This window comes from Gopherus evgoodei, chromosome 1, assembly GCF_007399415.2.
Source record: "Gopherus evgoodei ecotype Sinaloan lineage chromosome 1, rGopEvg1_v1.p, whole genome shotgun sequence".
NCBI lineage: Eukaryota > Metazoa > Chordata > Testudines > Testudinidae > Gopherus > Gopherus evgoodei.
Genome location: NC_044322.1, coordinates 167170027 through 167189983, shown reverse-complemented (window position 1 = coordinate 167189983; position 19957 = coordinate 167170027). Strand labels below are relative to the sequence as shown.

The window sequence follows — 19957 nt, the reverse complement described above, 5'->3', positions numbered from 1 at the left end:
TCAATATACACAATACTTATCTCCCAACTCCACAAACAGTACCAGAATGAGTGCCGATCAGATTAGATACATACTGAGAAGATGTGTATGTCCATTTGGGAGACCTACTGTGGTTGGGCATTTTTAAAGGTAAAAATCCCAAGGCCCTCCCAGTACATTCTTGCGTTCAAGAAAAGGTGAATGACAAATCTGTCAGTCCAGTTAGCTGAACTTTTACTAAAAAGTTTAGTGAAACAAGTGCAGTAAATCTTGTCCTCAGCATGGAGCCTATAATTTCTATAGAAGAGTGGATTTTGTGTTACTCTAAATAGTTAATGAACTAGAACAGGGATCGGCAACCTTTGGCACACGGTCTGCCAGGGTAAGCACCCTGACAGGCTGGGCCGGTTTATTTACCTGCCGCATCCGCAGGTTTGGCCGATCGCGGCTCCCACTGGCCACAGTTCACCGCTCCAGGCCAGTGGGGACTGTGGGAAACAGCGTGGGCCAAGGGATGTGCTGGCTGCTGCTTCCTGCCGCCCAAAGGTTGCCGATCCCTGAACTAGAAAGTAGAGCCAGTCTTAGTGTGAAAACACTTCAGTGAACAATATTTTAAGGATGATATATCTGCAAAGTTGAAGACTCAGATCTTCCTCAGACCCTGCCCAGAAATGTCATCTGGACTTTTTGTGGTGGACTCTTCTTGACTTTAATTATTCTTTGGCTAGAATTGGTAAATGGGGATTGAGCAGTCTTGACCAGTTAGTCCATCAGTGGTGTGTTGGTGATGATCAACGTACTTAGCATTAGAGGGACAGAGAACGTGATCATTTTCAACTTTAATCAACAGGAGCTGTATCGATGAGAGACATAGGGCTTGTCTACACTGGCAATTTACAGCGCTGCAATTTTCTCACTCGGGTGTGAAAAAAAACAACCCTGAGCACAGCAAGTTCCAGCGCTATAAAGTACCAGTGTAAACAGTGCTCCAGGGCTGTGAGACACGCATCTTGTAGGGGTGGGTTTTTTAAGTGACTCTCTGCCGCGACCACGCAAGCCATGTTAAAGTGCTGCCACAGCAGTGCTTTAGTGTTGCCAGTGTAGACTTAACCCATGCTTTCAAGCTTGCACAGATTTCTTCTTCCCATCTGGGAAGGGTACTTAAAGTGTCACAGCTAAATAAAAGGTGGAACAAATTGTTTAGCATAAGTAGTTAACGCATGTTTCAAGGGACTATTCAAGGTGATGTGGCCTGTTAACAGGCCTCCAGAAATGGGGGAAAGGAAGTGTGTGTGGGGGGCCAGCTTGGAGGATTTGTTAGTAGGTTATAGATTGTTGTAATAAGCTATAAAGTGTCTACTGAGTCCTTAATTTTTAGTGTTTAGCAAAGTTATGAATTTAAGTCCCAGCCTCATCATTTGAAGGTATTGTGCAGGTTTTCTTTGACCTTTCAGTCCTCATTCTCAGATATAGAATGATCACTTCTTGAAGTGTTCACCCCAGACAGTGGGGTATTTTTTGTCTTTTATCACTTTCTTGTGAGAGTTCATTCAAGAGTATAGTGATCGTCTGGTTTCACCCACATAGTTCTTGTTGGGGTATTTAGTGCACTGGATGAGGTATACCATATGTTGTGGTAGGCATGTTTAGGATCCATGGATCTTGAATGGTGTGTTGATCATCATAGCAGTGCAGATATGTCTGCAGATTTTGCATCTGTTCTGGCAGGGTCTGGCACCACCTGAGTTGGTGTCCAGGTTTGTGGGGAGCTTGCTTCTGATGATGAGCTTGGAGACGATGGGGTGGGGGGGTTGTTTGAAGGCCAGAAGAGGGGGTTCAGGAAAGGATTTATTTCAAGCTAGGGGTCCCCACTGAGTATGGGTGGTTGTTGTTTGATACCCCATATGTGTTCCAACAGGGGGTGGCAAGTGACAGCTAGGGGTTTCTATATAAAACTTCATCTGACTGCACACCTCTAGTTGTCAGCTACCACCCCACACTGGAAGCCAACTCAAATGCCCCAATAACAACTATGTGGGTGAAGCCAGACAATCCCTACACTCTCTCAAAATAAGATGACGCAGGGAGCTTAAATTCATAGCTTTGCTAGACACTAAAAATCGAGGACTGAACAGAGATTTTATGGCTTATTACAACAATCTATAATTCAGTAACGCCCCCCAGCTGCCTTCCCCCCTGTGACTGGAGTGGTGTTTGTTTCATTTCCCCCCATGACTGGAGTGGTGTTAACGGCCAACTTTGCCTTGAATGGTCCCTTAAAATGTATGTTAACTGCTTATGCTGAACAATCTGTTCCACCTTGTGTTTAGCTGTGACACTGAGTACATTTCCCAGACCTGAAGAAGAGCTCTGTGTAAGCTCGAAAGTTGGTTTCTCTCACCAACAGAAGTTGGTTCAATAAAAGAGGTTACTTCACCCACCTTGTCTCTCTGGCCATGTCTACACTACCACTTATGCCAGCAAAACGTATTTCAGGGGAGTCAAAAAACACACCCCTGAGTGACATAAGTTTTGCTGGCATAAGCGATAGTGTGCACAGCACTATGTTGATGGGAGAGCTCTCTCCCATCAGCATAGAGCGGCTAAATGAGTGATACACAGCAGCAAAGCTGCATTGGTACCTTGGTAAGCTCACTAGTGTAGATATGGCCTCTGATTTCCTGGGACCGACGTGGCTACAACACTACTCTTCAGCTGTGTCTACACTACACACCTTTCAGTGACACAACTGTGTTGCTACAGCCATGCCACTAAAAGGCACACAGTGTAGCTGCTGTATGCCAGCAGGATCCCAATGAGCGGCAGTAACTTTGTCAGCAGGAGAGTTCTCCTGCTAACAAAGCGCTGTGCACACTGGCACTTTTTGTTGATAAAACTTGTGTTGTTTTGGGGCGGGGGAGGGGAGTTTCACACACATGAATGACAAAAGTTTTGTTGTTCAGGTTCCAGTATAGACAAAGCCTTTCTCAGTAGAGCTTAAAGGACTCTGCAGAGGAGAATAAGTATCATTATCCTCATTTTACACACTGGAAAACTGGAGCACAGGTCCTCTATAGCTAGCATGCTATAATATTCAGGGTGAAAGGTTGCAAGATCTTACCACTTCTGAAAGGAAAATCCCATTTCTTATCTTTAGAAGAGAGGTATATGAACTGGGTGTATGGAAAGTCTATACATTTTAAGGTCATTTGTTACCTTATCCCTAAGTCTGAATGTATCCAAATGTCATATGTGCGGGTGGTGTCAAGGTATATGACATCATATGAGGTATATGAACTGGGTGTATGGAAAGTCTATACATTTTAAGGTCATTTGTTAACATTATTTCGCTGAACTGTACAGGCTGACCTTTTCCTGCTTTTTTATTTTCTCTTCTGTCTTCTTGCTTTGTGGCAGGGAAAGGATTTATACATTTATCTGACTGGTATAGGAAAGTTGGGAAAATCTCAATCAGATAAGAAATTACTTTTCAGAATGTTAAGAGTAGAGAGAAATTGTGTATCGTTTGACATGCAAAACTTACTACAGCATAAGAAAAATATAAATCTATTTCTGGGATTACTTTCTATAGCAAACTGTTATCAAATAGGGAACTATTTAAATTCACTTCAACATTGCAGAAAGCATTACAAAAACATGGAGTCAATTTATTTTGTTCAGACATTTAAAGCTTTTTTCTTTCCATTCTGTACTTCTTGTTTCAGGTAAGTTTTGAGTATACCGTAGCTTAAGATGGTTCATAATTATTTCCCACAAATTAAACATGCAAAATTACATTAGCATGCCAATAATATAGTATAAATGAATTTTACCTTATCCCTAATGTCTGAATGTATCCAAATGTCATATGTGTGGGTGATGTCAAGTGATTCTTCAGGACAGTAAGACTTTTTGTCACAAGTTGAGGCTGTTTGGGAAAGAACAATTTCCTCAATATGTTGTTTAAAACTGTTTTTCTGTATGTATTGCAGCCAAAAAGCAAAACTATTAATCGCAGAGACACAATTTATGATCTTGCACCAGAGACTACTTACTGTCTGAAGGTTCAAGCACGCATAACTTCTGAAAGAAAAATAGGTTCCTTCAGCCCAGTGTACTGCATTAAAACTACAGATAAAGGTAAGGAATAAAAATCCTTTAAACTCTCTAGTAATCAAATCCTACAACTGGCTTGATGGGTTGCAAAATCCATTGCTCCAAAGTAGTAGAACTGTGCAAAATTACCAACATTTCTACTGATTTCCATGTAACCTTGATAATTTGAATATCAGTTATCCAAACTCCCTGTTATGGACAGCTTAATGTCTTTCAGCATCTACTGAGGCTTTTGATAGTGAAAGGAATTTTCAGTTACCCAAACATATTCAGTGTCCACCATTACATTTAGATTATCGTGATTCTATTGTGCTCCTAGATGCAGAAACAAATTTTCCCGTATTTGTGAATTTTGGTTTAGGATAAAACTTTGTTCAATTCCTGTAAGATATTGTTGTGCATACGTGGAAAAACTGAATTCATGTAGTTGAAATGTATGATTTTGCCAAGTCAACATGCCATTTTTGTGCAAACCCTGACTTTTTTTTGTTCTGAAGCCCCAAAAAGTGATTTAGAATGTATTTGCTTGCAGCTCATGAATTGTCTTGCAAAGTGCATTTATCATCTGTCCAAGTGACTTATTTTTTTAAAATAGACATTGAAAGGATTCTACACTCTTCATATTGTGTATGTAGGAATATAGGACTTTTAGTACTGAATGAGACAAGTGGCACACCTGCTCCAGAATCCAGTCAGAGTGTGATCGGTCCCAGATGATTCAGGAGAGGTAGAAGAAATCCTTTTGGAGACAGTTTTGGGATAACTTTTTTCCCAGGGAAGGTTTCCTCCTTTTTTTCCAGAAGCTGGAGCTGGTTTATCCTTGAAACACTTATTTTAAAAGTTTCAAGTAACTGATGAAACCCAAATAAATGATTTTTTTTTCATGCATTACAAAAATAAACAGTTAAAGCAGTAGAAGAACAGTAACTAAATCTGCTACCTCAAAGCAGAAACAATTATGAGTTTAAAAAAAGAATTATCTTCTTAGTGCCAATGCCCTAGTTCAGTGGAACTTGCAGGAAACGTGGTAGATCTGAGTTAGGGCTTACTGAACAAATAAAACTAACATATATTGATAAATGCTGCTTTCATTCTGGTAAGAGAGAAAAGACTAGGAAATAATATTTATTTAGTTAGCTGTCTTCACAAGAAGAATTTCTAATGCTGTTATCTAATTTGGAATTTTAATAGGGTTAACATCCCTCTTCTTGCAGAAAGTGTCATGGTAATGTTGAACTGTGTAAGGCTTACGTTTTTCAGCTTGTAAACTTTGGTTAAATTATCAGCATTACTGTGTTGTACATATAGTAGACTTCTTTAAAACCAGTAAATAGCATCATTCAAAAAAGTGACATGAGACCTTTAATGACCACAAAGGTCTGGACATGCTTTTATTTACCTCCACCAGAGTGCCCTGCCTCATAATACCGCTGTTAAATATTTGGTTCAATACTATCTCCCAAGGGGTGCGGGAGGGAAAGGCAGGCATGTTCATCACCAACACACTTTCATGTAGCACCATGATTTTCCTTGCTGGTATCCTATCCAAGTGCAGACCAACTTCTATCTTGCTTAATTTGTGACATCTTTAGAAAAAGTCCACTAGCTATGCTGTCTTTTATTGGTTTGCTATGGAGTTTCTTACTCTGGTCCATTAATTGACAATGGAATTCATGTTTAAAGTATGTCATTGCTATGCTTCGTCACAGACGGCAACCAAGGAATTGGAATCTGAAACTACTTTTTATATGGTAATATAGAATATATTTATTGCTAACCTCAGTTTCAGTTTACATTTTGCTTGAAGTAAATTGTCTGTTGTTCCAGATTCCTTACTTTTATATAGCTAAATTTTGCACTGTGTAAAATCCCCCAGATCTGAAATAATGTTACGACAAGAACATCATCATTGCATCATAGCGTTCTTTATTTGCAGATCTTCCAGAATATGTAATTTGTAAATTTGTATTTATGTACATTTTTCCAGCCGGATTCTCACTGACACTGACTTCTCATCATATTTCCATTTTCTAACGTTTTTGTGCTGTCTAATATTCTCTGTTGATTTAAAAACTGATGCTTTCCTAGAGAACCCTTTGAGAGCTACATACCACTATGACTTAACCAGCTGTGTGCGCCCACTGCTATGATGGCAAATCACCGAATATTTTAAAGTTCTATTCACACAGTTATTTAAAATATAGCATGCAGATTTTCTTACTGTGAGGAAAAATAAGTGTACATGACTTAAGACTTCTTGACGATGATGAGTTTTGTTTTCTTTGCATTTTAGCATGGAATGTACTACCTTATCCAATGAATGTGGAAGTTCATGCTTTGAACATGAAGTTTCTTCTGTCCTGGGATAATCAATATGATCAGAATGTGAGCTTTACTGTACAATATCTCAGGTAAGTTAAATAGTTTTTAAAGCTTTGCTGCTTAAGTAGACTTTAAACGTGACGATTCTAAATTGCCCTCGATTAGGCCTATGAAGCTAAGTATTCCTAGAAATTCAAGTATGATATTCAGAAAAGTATCCTGATGTACTCATTGAGGTAATGGATACTTCATCCAGTCACCCATGTGGTGTGCTTACAAGAATAATACCAGTGTTTGATTACTGAAGAAATTTTAACGTACCCACATTACATATACTCTGGGATTTTCAAACACTATTAATGATTAGGCTGCAAATGTGTAACTTACTATATTTGGGGTATGTGCAGTGGGTGTACAAATGTTGCTGTCCTCATCTAAATTTAAATGTCCTGATTGATTCAGTTTTTCAGTGAAATGTTGCATTTAATATATTTTTCCCACTCTTCATTATAATTAAGAATGAACATTCCATAGAAAAGATTGAGTTCTTATGGAATGCTTTGAACATGTCAGCAAAATAGTTGACAGAGAACTGCATGATACAGCTTTGGACTTTTATGTCAAAGACTTCTTCAATTTACACAGTCATTATATGTGTTTGCCTAGAAACAGTGAACAGAAATGGACATATTCATTCAACTGTAATTTAAATGAAAAATATTGTTAGTTTGATTAGACTAGGGAGTTCATATTGACCACAAAATGTCATTTATTCTAGTGGATATTTAAAGAGTCTTTCTGAAGACTATTCAGATAAATGGATCACTATTTCTGGATGTGAAAACATCACTGCTACACAGTGTGACTTCTCATCTGACATAGCCATTAGTGGAATTTACTTTCTCCGTGTACAAGCTATGAACGGATATAATAAATCACGTTGGTCTAATGAAATAAAAGTGGATCCTTGTGTAGTAAGTAAGTGGATATATTTTTCTTTTCTCAGTTGATTTGTACATCATTAGTATCTGCATTCAGTCTACTCATTTTCATCTTTAATAGCTTTCTTATTTTTATAGTTCCCCTGTAGAAACACTGGGTGAAAAACTGGCACCACTGAAGCCAGTGGGAACTTTTTCCATTGATTCCAGTGGAGCTGGGATTTTACTCCTGGCTTGAAAATAGCAAATTACTTACTAAAATCGAGATGCACAGCATCTTCTGCACTTTTTGCATACTTTAACTTTCCTCATTTATTAACTATATTACATTAATCATTTTGTTATGTAAATCTTAGCATACCAGATCATTGCTGGTGTCCCTCTAATCTGGCATTTGCTTTGGATGAGTTCCTGATGTCAGAGAAGGGGGAAACTAGAAAACCAGTTAATTGTGGTGTGCTGTAAATGTGGGAGGAGGGATTTCTTACAGATCTGGTCCTTATATGTGTTCTAGTTTATGCTCTAAGGTAGGCACAGTTGGGAAAGTAACTCTCATACTTTCCTGGTGGACTCTGTTTTTCTCTAAATGGACAACTTATCCTAAATTCTCAATGATATATTTTACTTTTCACCACCAACTCTCTGTATAATGTTTTTCATGAGTAATGTACCCGAATGCATGAATGCTAAACATCTAAACTGTATTCTTAAATTCATTCACCAAAATTTGGGTTATTGCTGATTATGCACTATATGTATCTTATGACTACCCACAAATACAAAGTTTGTTTTTAAAATCTTAGCACTATACCCAGATATACAGACACTCTTTTCTCAGCCTATGTTTTATATAATTTTTTTAACATTAGCTTTAATAAAAATTTTATTTCTCACTAGTGGTTTGCAACTCCCAGGGAAGTTATAAAAATGACGACCAGAGAGAGGGTTGCAAGGCACTGAAAATTTTACTACAATCTAAAACGGATTCTCAAACTTCATTGCACCACGACCCCCTTCTGACAACAGAAATTACTGCATGACTCCAGGAGGGAGGACTGAAGTTTGAGTCTGCCCAAACCCCACTGCCCTGGGTGTGGAAGCCCAAAATCCCAGGGCTTCCGCCCCAGGTGGTTGGGCTCAGGCTTTGGCTCTGGCAACCCCATAAAAATAGGGTTACAATCCACTTCGAGGTCCCGAACCCACAGTTTGAAAACTGCTGATCTAAAATAAAGATCTTACTCTGGCACTCCTTGCACACCTTACTTTTCAGTGTCCTCTATTTTGTCAACCTTTCAATGCACAAACAAATTATATAGGCTTATCAGTTTTATCATTTGTTAATTTTTTTCAACACCTTTACATTTACTATAAAAGTGTTTTATACTTGGAATTAAGGAGTTTCAACCTGAAAAGGCTGAGAAAACATTACCTTATAACAGTGGTTACCAACCGGTTGGCCATGATCACCGGCAGTGCAGTGTGGTTGCTGCTAAGGCACTCCCTCTGCCTACTCTAGCCCCAGCCTGCTCCCAGAAGCGGCCAGTGCAGACCTGCTGACCCAGGGGTGGGGAAGTAGAGGTCTCCTATGGCGCGCTGCTCCTGCCTGCAAGCACCTCCCCTGCAGCTCCCATTGGCTGGAAAAGCTGTGGGGGTGGTGCTTACAGAGAGGGGCAGCACGCAGAGCCACGTCCCCCACAGGGGTGCATTGGCCTCTTCCGGGAGTGGTGTGAGACTGGGGTAGGCAGCTGCCACCAACTGGGAGCCATCAGAGGTAAGTGCTGCCTGGCAGGAGGCCACACCCCAACCCCCAGCCTTGAACCCCCTTCCGGACCAGCACCCCATGCCCCATCATGCACCCTGAACCCCCAGCCGTGAGCCCTCTGCTGCATCCCAGCCCGCTGCCCCAGCCCAGTGAAAGTGAGGGTGGGGGAGAGTGAGCAATGGAGAAGGGGGAATGGAGCAAGCGGGGCAGGGCTTTGGGGAAAGGGCGGGGTAGATCCTGGGTTGCCCTTAGATTCAAAAAGTGATCTTGGACATAAAAAGGTTGGAGATCACTACCTTGTAAGATTTGGCTTTTCTTACCCTTTTACTGAAGGCTGAAAATCAGTAATGCTTCTCGCCTGGCTTATACCTCTGGGGGTAAAAGAGGAACTGCTTCCTAATCCAGTTGATCAGTTTAAGAAGCACAAAGACTGTCATAAGGTTTGGCTACACTTGCAGGTGTACAGCGCTGGGAGTTAAAGCTGTCTTCGTACAGCTGTGTAGGGAAAGCGCTGCAGTGTGGCCACACTGACAACTACCAGCACTGCAGTGTGGCCACATTTGCAGCATTTGTAGCGGTGTTGGGAGTGGTGCATTATGGGCAGCTATCCCAGCATTCAAGTGGCTGCAATGTGCTTTTCAAAAGAGGGGAGTGGGGTGGACTGTGACAGGGAGAGTAGGGGAAACAGAGTGGATTTTTGAAGCTGACACTGTGTCAACTCCCTGCCTTGCAAGTTCTAAGGATTTGAAGATACACAGCACCAACCTTCAATCATTTTAAAAGTTTCAGCCCCGTCTGCCACCCCTCTCTCATTCACTAAATGCAAATAGCCTTCAGATCAGATAAGCAGCTGCTCCAAAACGGCCCCCCCAGCCCTCCCTCCAGGCTGCTTCTCTCCTCAAGCAAACACTAGCTGTGGACATTCATCCATCTCTGCTCGAGCAAACAGTAGCTGTGTTTGTTTTTTAGATAAGCAGCTCCGGGATCCCAGTTCACAACAAAAGAGAGAGTGTTATCTTTACTTAAAAAGCATTATGGGAAGGTTCCAGAGGTTAGTTACAGCGTAGTAAGATTAATCACTGTTTACCCTGGCACCCCAGCGCTGCAAGAGCAGTGCTGTTCTCTTTATTCCTCTTGTCGAGGTGGAGTACATGCAGCGCTGTAGCCAGGGAGATGCAGCACTGTATGTGCCTTGCCAATGTGGACGAGGAGTAAGTTACAGCGCTGTAAAGCCACCACCAGCACTGTAACTCTCAAGTGTAGCCAAGCCCATAGTCCTTGTAATTGTTGCTGGGTGGTAGATTTGAGGGCCTTGCATGCTGGCTTCCCATTGGGGAAGAAAGTGGTGGTTTGGAGTCTGGGTATATTAGTTCAACTTGTTTGTGTTATGCTATATACACCAATCTTTTGAACACAGGTGATCACAAATAGCATGCATGTAATCCTCTTTCAGAAATCGCAGTCTATAGATCAGTGTCTGGTTCTCAGGAAGAAGCTCTGCCCCAAGAATTGACTTTAGACAGAGGAAATGAGACAGAGCACAAACTCTCCTGCTGTTTGCAACAGCTTCCCCAACAGAACACATACTTTACCTCAAAAATTAACAGCAATACAGCAGTTCTTCAAAGAATGGATAGTGTTTGCACATTAAGGAAAAAATAACTAAGCCTAACAGTGCCATCTGGTGACTCGTACTTGTTTTTATCCTGCTAGTATAAATAAAAATATTTTCATGTTTTCATTAGCTCTCCCTATTAAATTAAACTATTAAGTAGATATTGCAACGCATGTTCTAAAATTTCAATTGCTCTATTTTGACTGATATATATCACAACTTCAAAATATCTTTCATAGTGTGACTGAAAGCTCAAAAACAACAAATACAATATTAATGCTGAAACATTAGGGTTAAACATTTACATTATTGTGCCTGCTTTCCCATCTCCCCCTATTTGTTTTTGTAAAGATGCTAGTAAAAGCCAGATTTCTAGCCATAAATCTGAAAACCTTTGCTGTTAATGGGTTTAATCACAGCTGTAACATTTTTTACTTACATGTTGTAGCTAACAGATTTGTAACTTTTTGTGTGTGTGTGTGTGTGAAATCTTTTAAGATGAAATTGGCCCTCCAAGCGTAACAGTAAGCTCCAGTAAGGATTCACTTCGTATCCAACTCACTCCTCCAGGAGAGTCTGAAAATAAGTCCATGAGTGAATTTTATGACTTATCTTACCGGGTTCTGTACTGGAAAAATTCTTCAGATACTAAGGTAAAAAAAAACTTTTTCAAACTTCTTTAATTAAAAAGGTGTAATAATAAGTAGCATGATTTTAATGTTACACTAAGACCTTCCCCCTTAAAAAGTTTAATTTAAAAAAGAGTCTTGTATATGATTTTCTTCTTGCAGAGCTCACATAAAATGTAAAATCTTGCTGGGATGTATACATCATAAAGTAAGCAAAGAGATGGTAATATTGGTTGGTTGATGACAGTTATCCTTCGTGATCCTACATTGTGTCTGTACAGTCATTTTAGGAATCTTGCACGAATGGCTGCTGATGGATCATTTTTGAGTAGTTGACTGCATGGCTCTATGGAAGCAGTTTATTTAGGATCTGACCCTGTGCACATTGAAGTAATTTATAACGCTCCCATTGACTTCACTGGTGCAGGATCAGGCTTTTAGATAAAAAAATTGCTTCAGTAAATAACTTCTTTCTGAAGTTCTGTATTGGTAATTTTAGGGCCACTCAGTTCAAAAAACAGTAATTCTTATATCAGTCCAAGACAGAACAAAAAAGCTGGCATAATACTAGTTGACTATTTCCCTATTGATCTAAAAATATTCTCTTGTTTTAAATTCTCAGCACTGAAGTTTGTATAGCATTTCTAGTTAATTCAGAGCTACGGTTAGACTGAATTTCTCTACATTTATAAATTTACACATTTTTAGTTGACATTTTGATGTGATTTTCCATTTTTAAACTTGTATAATAAACTCCTTAACTTTGTTTTACAAGACTACAATAAGAATGCACATGTGAAAAGAGAGCAGAACACTTTAAACATACCAGAAAGTTTGATGTCTACACAACACAAACTTGGAAGTGTACTTTTGCAAGTACCTTTGCAAAATAGTGAAAATGGTTAGTTTGTGGATTAATACTTTCTAAATGTGGTTTGAAATTGAAAATTTTGATTTGAGAGTGAAATATAATTAACTTTATACAAAAATTATTTTTCAGCATTGCATTGCTTACAATTTTTAATACAGTTGAATCAGTCTTGTACTGTTTTTTACTTGCATTTCTTATTTTTCTTTCAGGAGAAAATCGAAGAAGAACAACAGTTATTATTCACAATCTCTGACTTGACACCCTTGGTTTTGTACTGTTTGAAAGTGCAAGCATTTTCACCAGCATATAAAAAAGATGGTCATTTTAGTGATGTGGAATGTATTAAAACGCTTAATGGTATGAAAAGTTTAAATATATGTTTGGGATATATTGAAACTCAGTTCAGAAATTTTTATATAGAATGAGTGAAACACTTTAGTAAATCCCAGGTTCCTCAAAAGAAAGCTTATTCTCTGATGCTTACAATTCTCTGGAATTAAGAGCTGGATTCTACCACCCTTACTCATGTTAAAACACTTAGTTTCTTACTCCACAAATCTACTTGATGTCAGTGGAAAATCCACTTGATCCTACAAGGTGCTGAGAATTCTGGCCCTGATTATTTCAATGGCCTACATACCTGCTTAAAGTTAAGCACACACTGCAGTGCTTTGCTGATTGAGGCACCTGATGAGATGAAGCCTTAAATAGAGAAAATAATATCCTGATTAAAGGCAGCAGAATATGGTCCTGTGACAAGCTGCTGGGGATACCTGGAGCTGTGAAACACTGTGCTACCCCGTTCCATCTGAGCTTAAACTTAATTTTTTTAAGTGTTTGTATTTCTTCAGTAGGTGAATTTCTTAAAATATGTTTGTCCCATTAATGCTTAAACTAAATTATTGTGGAATTTGTTGCCCCAGGAAGTCACTGAAGCCAAGAATTTAACAAGTTTCCAAAAGGGATTAGATATCAAGAATATCCAGAATTATTGTTGTTGACAAATTTTGGAAGGGGTATTAAACTTCATGCTTCAAAGTATAGGGCAATCTCAACTATTAATCAGGAAGACACCTATGTGAGAGGCAGATTGTCCCACATCTGCCTACTGTATGGTTCTTATATTTTGCTCTGGAGCATCTGTACTGGCCACTGTCAGACAGGGAACTGGCCTAGATGGACCTTGGCTTTGATTCAAAATGGCAGTTTCTATGTATTTATATTTGGTGCTGAAAACCTTTTGCTTTGTTTCAGTAGACTGCTCTGAGCTATTGGGATGGTGTGAAGATTTATTCATGTTCATGTAATACTTTCAAGAAGTAAAACACTGTGTAAATGTGAAGTTTTATGGTGTAGCCTTTACATTGTATATGATCTTTAAATGTAAAGATCTTGGTGATAGGGCACTTCATGAATATGTAAATAGATTAATGATTATTTCCTTATTTTTTAGATAAAACTTCACCTCTGACTATTTTGAAAACCTTTGTAATCGCCATGATTGCCTTCTTCTTTTTTGCATCATTTTTTATTTTTGGTGTATATTATATATCTAAACGGATCAGATATGCATTCTTTCCATCATGCAAACCTCCTTCAAACATAGAGGTAAGGTGTTGACTATCTTTCCAAGAATGTAACTTTTCAAGGATCAAAGAACACTAGAATGTCATCACATAATATTTCTGATTCATTATTCGAAAGAATAGTGTCAGGGAGACTTGCCAGATTAGATACCAAGAGTTTAATGATAAAATATGTGAATTAGTCTGATATTTTGTGATTATTACTGATTGCTCTAAATCTGTGATAAGCAAATATTTCAATTTGTATGGAAAAAAGGGGAAAGCCTATTGAAAGCAGTTACAAAATAACATTTCAGGATTTCTACCTTGTCAAGTTGACCCAAAGAAGGGGAAAAGCCCGTATCAAATTTTAGTTTTAAATAGAGGAATACCTTTGTGCAAATGTTTTTCTTCCAAGCTTCAGGTTTTGCTTTAAAAAACCTACTTTTTATAGGTCATTACATCCTCTATTAGCTGATGGATAAAGAATAAGTGGAGTAGATGAGAATGAAGAAAGTTCATGAGGAGTGCTCCTTTCCCATGAGTTCCTCTGAGTCTCCAACTCATGTTCCATTCTCCTCTGCCCCCGAACACTCCTAATTGCACTGTGGTTGATGGATGAGGAGCTTAATTTCTGTAGCTGTTGTAGACAGCTCCGTTTTTAGTCTTTAGCTCCTTTATTCATCTTAGTTCCATTATTCATCTTAGTTCCATTTTTACTTGTTTACTCAGATGAGGGATTGGTTTAATGTTAACTTTTTCACTACCTTCAGCATTAGCAGGAAGGGAGAAAAAGTATACAAAACTCGGCCAAAATGATACCAGTCGCTCTAGTGTGGCCAAGACAGCAATAGTACATGAACCTCCTACTCCTGCAGAGGGAAATACAAACCTGTACCAGTAATGATGGGCTTGCTGTCCCACCAGAGGGAGGGTTTTTCATCCAGATCCAAAATCACTATATCTAGTGTCATGGATGATAGGACTTAAAACAGATTTTAAGAAACCTTGTTCTGTAGGTGTGCAACATGTATTAATCAATTCTAGAAAAGTAGACTAGAAAAATGTTATGATTTTAAATGGAGAAAAACATTTTATGGCTGACTGACTAGGATAGTGATCCTGTATCCATTCCTATTCAATATATTTTAGAATATTTATTACACTTAAAATCTATGGGTTAATCTGTTTCCTCACTTAGTCCACTTGGCAGCAGTAGCAATTTTTCATTTACCTATTAATGATAAATATTTTTTTCATATTACCGTTAAAAGGTTTTGCAAGGTTTATTGAACTTGTAGCTGCCAGTAGGAAATCCAGTTCCTCCATGGGATCTAAACTTTGTATTAACACAATTATCTCCACCCTTCAAACCTCTCTCCATAAAAACAATTTTATAATAGGAATTGCAGTTCCATAATTCTTCTAGATAGACTGTATGTTTTGATGGTAGACTCTTTCTACTGTTTTTCATAAGGACAAGGTTGTACCTAGACCTCACCCCAAGTTTATCCCAAAGTAATTTCAGATTTTCATGTTTAATCAATATACTGGTTGTCTTTCCTGGATCTCATGCTCATAAGGGTGAGTGTAAATTAGCATTCAGACATAGTTTTATTGTTATCTGGCTAGAACTAGGGAGTTTAGACCTTTCCCAAATTGTTCATTTCCTGTGCTGGAAACTTTAGAGGCTGAGCTGTTTCTGCACAGCCCTTGTCTAGATGGTTTAGACAGCATATAGAGTAAAGTTAAGATCTCTTCTCTCTCCTCCTGCTGGTCTCAGAACTCTCTCAACTAAAGTGGTTGGTACCTCTGTAGCATGTTAGGCATGTTCCTCTTTTTGAAATATGTAAGCTGCCATTTGGGGTTCATGTCTCACTTTCATTAAACATTATAGTTTAAATTTGGTATCTAGATCTGATGCTCAGTTTGATAGAGTAGTGTTTCAATCTTTATTTAATTAGGACGCTATGTGCCTCCATCCTTCGTTTGGCAAGCAGTATTTAACAATCTCATGAGAGGAAATGTTCAGTGGAAAACAAAAAACAAAAAAAGAAAAAAAGTTGGTTACTTGTAACCAAAGTTCTTTTGATATGGATTCTGTATACTCACACTCCCTGCCTGCCTTCCCCCTTTTGTGAAGTCCTAATTAATTCCTTGCTCTATGGGGGACAGGTGGGACTGTGTCCCTTTTTATAGCCTCATTCTCAGAACATAAATGCTGATGGGAGGCTTAGGAAGGTCACACAAGCACTCTAGCACTGCCACGAGAAGGTCCACTGTCCAAGTTGCACCAGTCAGTGCATCCCAAGAATGTGAATATGCAGAATCCATCTCGAACTCCAGTTACAATTACTTAATTTTCATTTTCCCCTTCAGGATTGATGAGATGGAGTTCTTTAACTTCACCCGTCTGTCCAGTTCTGGAACAGTATGATGAAAGGAATGTGGTTACATCCCCTCACTATCCTCTAGTAACATCAGAAATGATAGAGCACAAATATTTTGTAAGGGAGGGATGCCACTGGCACTTTCTCCCACCCAAACCATAACCCTGTGCTCATTTAAGCTGCAGTGACTGAAACCAGGAGTAGGTCAGGCTCAGAGGTAACTACGTTGAGAACTGTATGCAAGTAATCATGGAACAAAAGGAAGCCTTTTTCTTCCTTCCAAATCATAAGCTCCACTTTTACCTCAAAATAGTTCCCACCGTCATGGGGTACTTCCTATAAACTGTCTTCAGTCTGTACATATTCAAGTAGCGTTTGTATGGAAAAATACTTTTTGAAGTTGTATTGTTATTCACATAAAAAGTGGGTTTGCTTGAGAGCGCCCTTTTCCTCCACATGCACCTTCACAAGATGCACATGTTATGGCTCACAGCATTCAAATGCTGAAGTGTTGCAAGAATCAGCTTTCACAGTACTCTCTAATTGCCTCTGAGAATGTTATGTTGTTGACAAGGCGGCATGTCACTTGAACAGTGAACCTTGTTCCCAGCGCACTTCTGCCTCAATGAAGCCCTTAACACATACGGTACATAGTGCTTTACAAACATTAGTATCAGTCAAGTTGTGAATTAAACAATATATCTACTATCAAATTATCTGTATATTGCATTGTAAGGCAAAATTTCAGCTGTTTGTGTCAATTGTAGACTGGCAACACAGTTCACGTAATGCTTTTTTATTTATAAGTGTCCCCTTCGTAGGAAGCGATTTTAAATATTTTAGTCTAGGGTTGAGTTAACAGTTCACTATTTGTAAAGTACTGAGGAGCATAAGACTGGATGGAACTTCTTCCCTTATCTAAGTGCCCCAGCACCCACTGTCTATTTCCAATTTTTCTTCAGAACCTTTTCTCCCCTTGCAAAGCATGCAAATGTTTATCCACATCAGTTTAAAACAAAAAACGTACCTACTTATTACCACCACTTCCCTGTCCCCAAATGCACTAAGTTATTTCTCTGAGTCTCAAAGTGTGTACTTTTGTGGTGTAGTAGCTCCCTGCTCCAAAGGGCTAGAGTCTGTATAGTCTTTTGTATTTTGCTGAGCACACTGTTACTACTTATTAGCAAAGTAAAAAAATGAGAAAAATTAATTATGGCCATATAGATTGATAGACTGTAAGGCCAGAAGGAACCACCATGATCATCTAGTCTGACCTGCGCATTGCAGGCCACAGAACCTCACCCACCCACTCCTGTAATACACCCATAACCTCTGGCTGAGTTACAGAAGTCCTCAAATCATGATTTAAATACTTCAAATTACCAAGAATCCACCATTTACACCATTTACATTAGTTTAGAAACATATCTAAAGACATTTTGTAATACTTGTCTGTATTTACATACCAAAGCAACCATTATAGCTAAGTTACTAATTCCTAAAAAAAAAAAAAAGGTGCCATACTATCACTATAAGTAGGGCCATCATTGTACTACAGAATCTAATGGGAACAAGATTGCAAAGCAGCTGCATTAACCAACGCCATATTTAAGCTTATAACTAATAATTTTGTTTTTCCTCTTTCCTTCCATTCTCCCCATCTGCAGTGCCTTGGTGGACAACCTTTCAACAGTCCATATCTGTCAACTTCAGAGGAGCCAACAGAAAATTGTTGTATAATTGAGAGTATGGTTATAGAGGAAACAGATCAAACTGATTTTAAAGACTACAAACACTCAAAACAGAGCACTCGAGATTCAGGAAATTATTCTAATGATGATGATACTTCTGGAACTAAAGTGTTAGAAGAAACACTAGAACAGGAAACAGCATAACTAAAAATAACCTCAAACTTGAGACTGTCAGCCTGACTAGCATTTTGCTGTTCTCATTACATATGAAAGAGTCATTGCCTGACCAAGACAGGCTGATGTCAGACTGTTGGTCCTAAAGTTTCCAATTTTGCTTTTCAGTAGTGCAAAATTACTTAAATGTGAGGAACAAATATTACTACTGCTCCTCCAGGAAAAGGATATTCTTCTGGTCATTTTGGTTGGTATTTGGTGCTAGTCTTTCTGTTTACCATGTGGATCCTGTAACATCAGCAAAAGTCCTGTGATGTCTCCACAGAAAAGACAATCTTTGCCCATCTATGTTGCTGGTAGTAGATGCCAACGTATGTAGGCTTCCTTAAGCCTGCTCTTGGAAATCCTGGTGCCAGTAGTGCATTGTATGTGCTGGTGTCAATTCTGTTAACTTTAAACTTATTACTATCAATATGCCCTCTTCCTAGACAATTCAGCTACCTTAGCTAACATGCAGAGGTAGAGGCAGAAAAGGGATTTTTCTCAGGTAAATATTAGCTGGAGGAGTTAAAGGAAAATAGTGGATGCTTGTTGTCAGAATAGTTTTGGGCAACTTTGTCTTGATCATTCTAGCCTAACAAGCACTACATCCAGAATAAAACAGTGATCTTCCAAATTAGATGTGCATAAAAGTAAATTCTCAGCCTTGTAAGAACAGAGCAAATTCTATTATGCACTTTAATGCCAAAGCAAGTTAGGGAGCTTATACTTGTGTCTATTTAGAAACCAGATACCCATAAGCTGTAACATTTTTACCCACAACTGAGATGTACTTAAATGTGAATTTTTTTCCTACATTTGAAAATAACAAACTTTTTTTTTCAACTTGTTCTTGAATTCCTGATTATCATAAATGAAGGGCAAACCCACAACCATCAAATGGAAATAGCTTTGGAGAATTGGATCCTTTAAATCCCCCACCATAAAGCCAAATGATCACTAAAATTTATAAACCTGAATCCAACTGATTTTAATGTTGTGCTGCCACATATAAATCTCTGGATACTGGTATGGTTGAATCATCTTTGCTTTAAATAATTCCTCCGTGTGTATTCGTCAATGATTTTTGTATATTGCTGGGGTAAATTAGTTTTCTCATTGTGATTACGCTGCAATTACTAGTTTGATTTATAATTCCTCTTGACTGACAGAATGGCAAGAATAGTCTCCACTTACAAACTTTTCCAGCTCAGATCTTACTTTATCAGTGGGCTCTTGTTTATACAAAACATGATACATGCTGCACTGACACTTAAAGAAAATTTACTCCAGTCTTGTGGATAATTTTTCCACTCTTATTCTTGTAATGTGGGATTTTAAAAATAGTTTCCTGTTTTATGGGAAAAGTTGACTTGGAGTAAGAACCAGGACACACACTTCCAGCTTTCATGTAAATTTATAACTTGCTATAGGTAATTGTTGGTTTCTTTCAAAATTTGAATATTTTTAATCTCTAAAATGTGAGTGTTCCCAGATCAATCCTCAATACTTACTGGACAGGATAGTATGTTTTATAGGAAAGTATCAGAGGGGTAGCTGTGTTAATCTGGATCTATAAAAGCAGCAAAGAGTCCTGTGGCATCTTATAGACTAACAGACATTTTGGAGCATGAGCTTTCGTGGGTGAATACCCACTTCGTCAGGTGCATGCATGTATTCACCCACGAAAGCTCATGCTCCAAAACGTCTGTTAGTCTATAAGGTGCCACAGGACTCTTTGCTGCTTTTATAAGAGAGTTTCTTTTTTCCCCAGCATAATTCTGCTTAGTCCTGTGAAAGTGTGGCTGGAATTGCTTAGGATAATAACCTGTAATTAGAAAGGAAAATACAGCATTTGGACAT

General features: G+C 38.6%; 1 protein-coding gene across 2 annotated transcripts in view; it reads left to right on the top strand.

The window, feature by feature from the left end:
• Nucleotides 1–19218, top strand: part of IFNAR1 (interferon alpha and beta receptor subunit 1) — a 38911-nt gene extending 19693 nt beyond the window's left edge. For both annotated transcript variants that reach the window (XM_030578957.1, XM_030578966.1), the window contains exons 5-11: nucleotides 3972–4119; nucleotides 6389–6506; nucleotides 7196–7395; nucleotides 11234–11388; nucleotides 12445–12592; nucleotides 13689–13843; nucleotides 17858–19218. In XM_030578957.1, coding sequence (XP_030434817.1) covers nucleotides 3972–4119; nucleotides 6389–6506; nucleotides 7196–7395; nucleotides 11234–11388; nucleotides 12445–12592; nucleotides 13689–13843; nucleotides 17858–18085 — 1152 coding nt within the window. In that variant the 3' untranslated portion in view covers nucleotides 18086–19218. The remainder of the gene's footprint in view (nucleotides 1–3971; nucleotides 4120–6388; nucleotides 6507–7195; nucleotides 7396–11233; nucleotides 11389–12444; nucleotides 12593–13688; nucleotides 13844–17857) is intronic.
• Nucleotides 19219–19957: the final 739 nt, after the last annotated feature.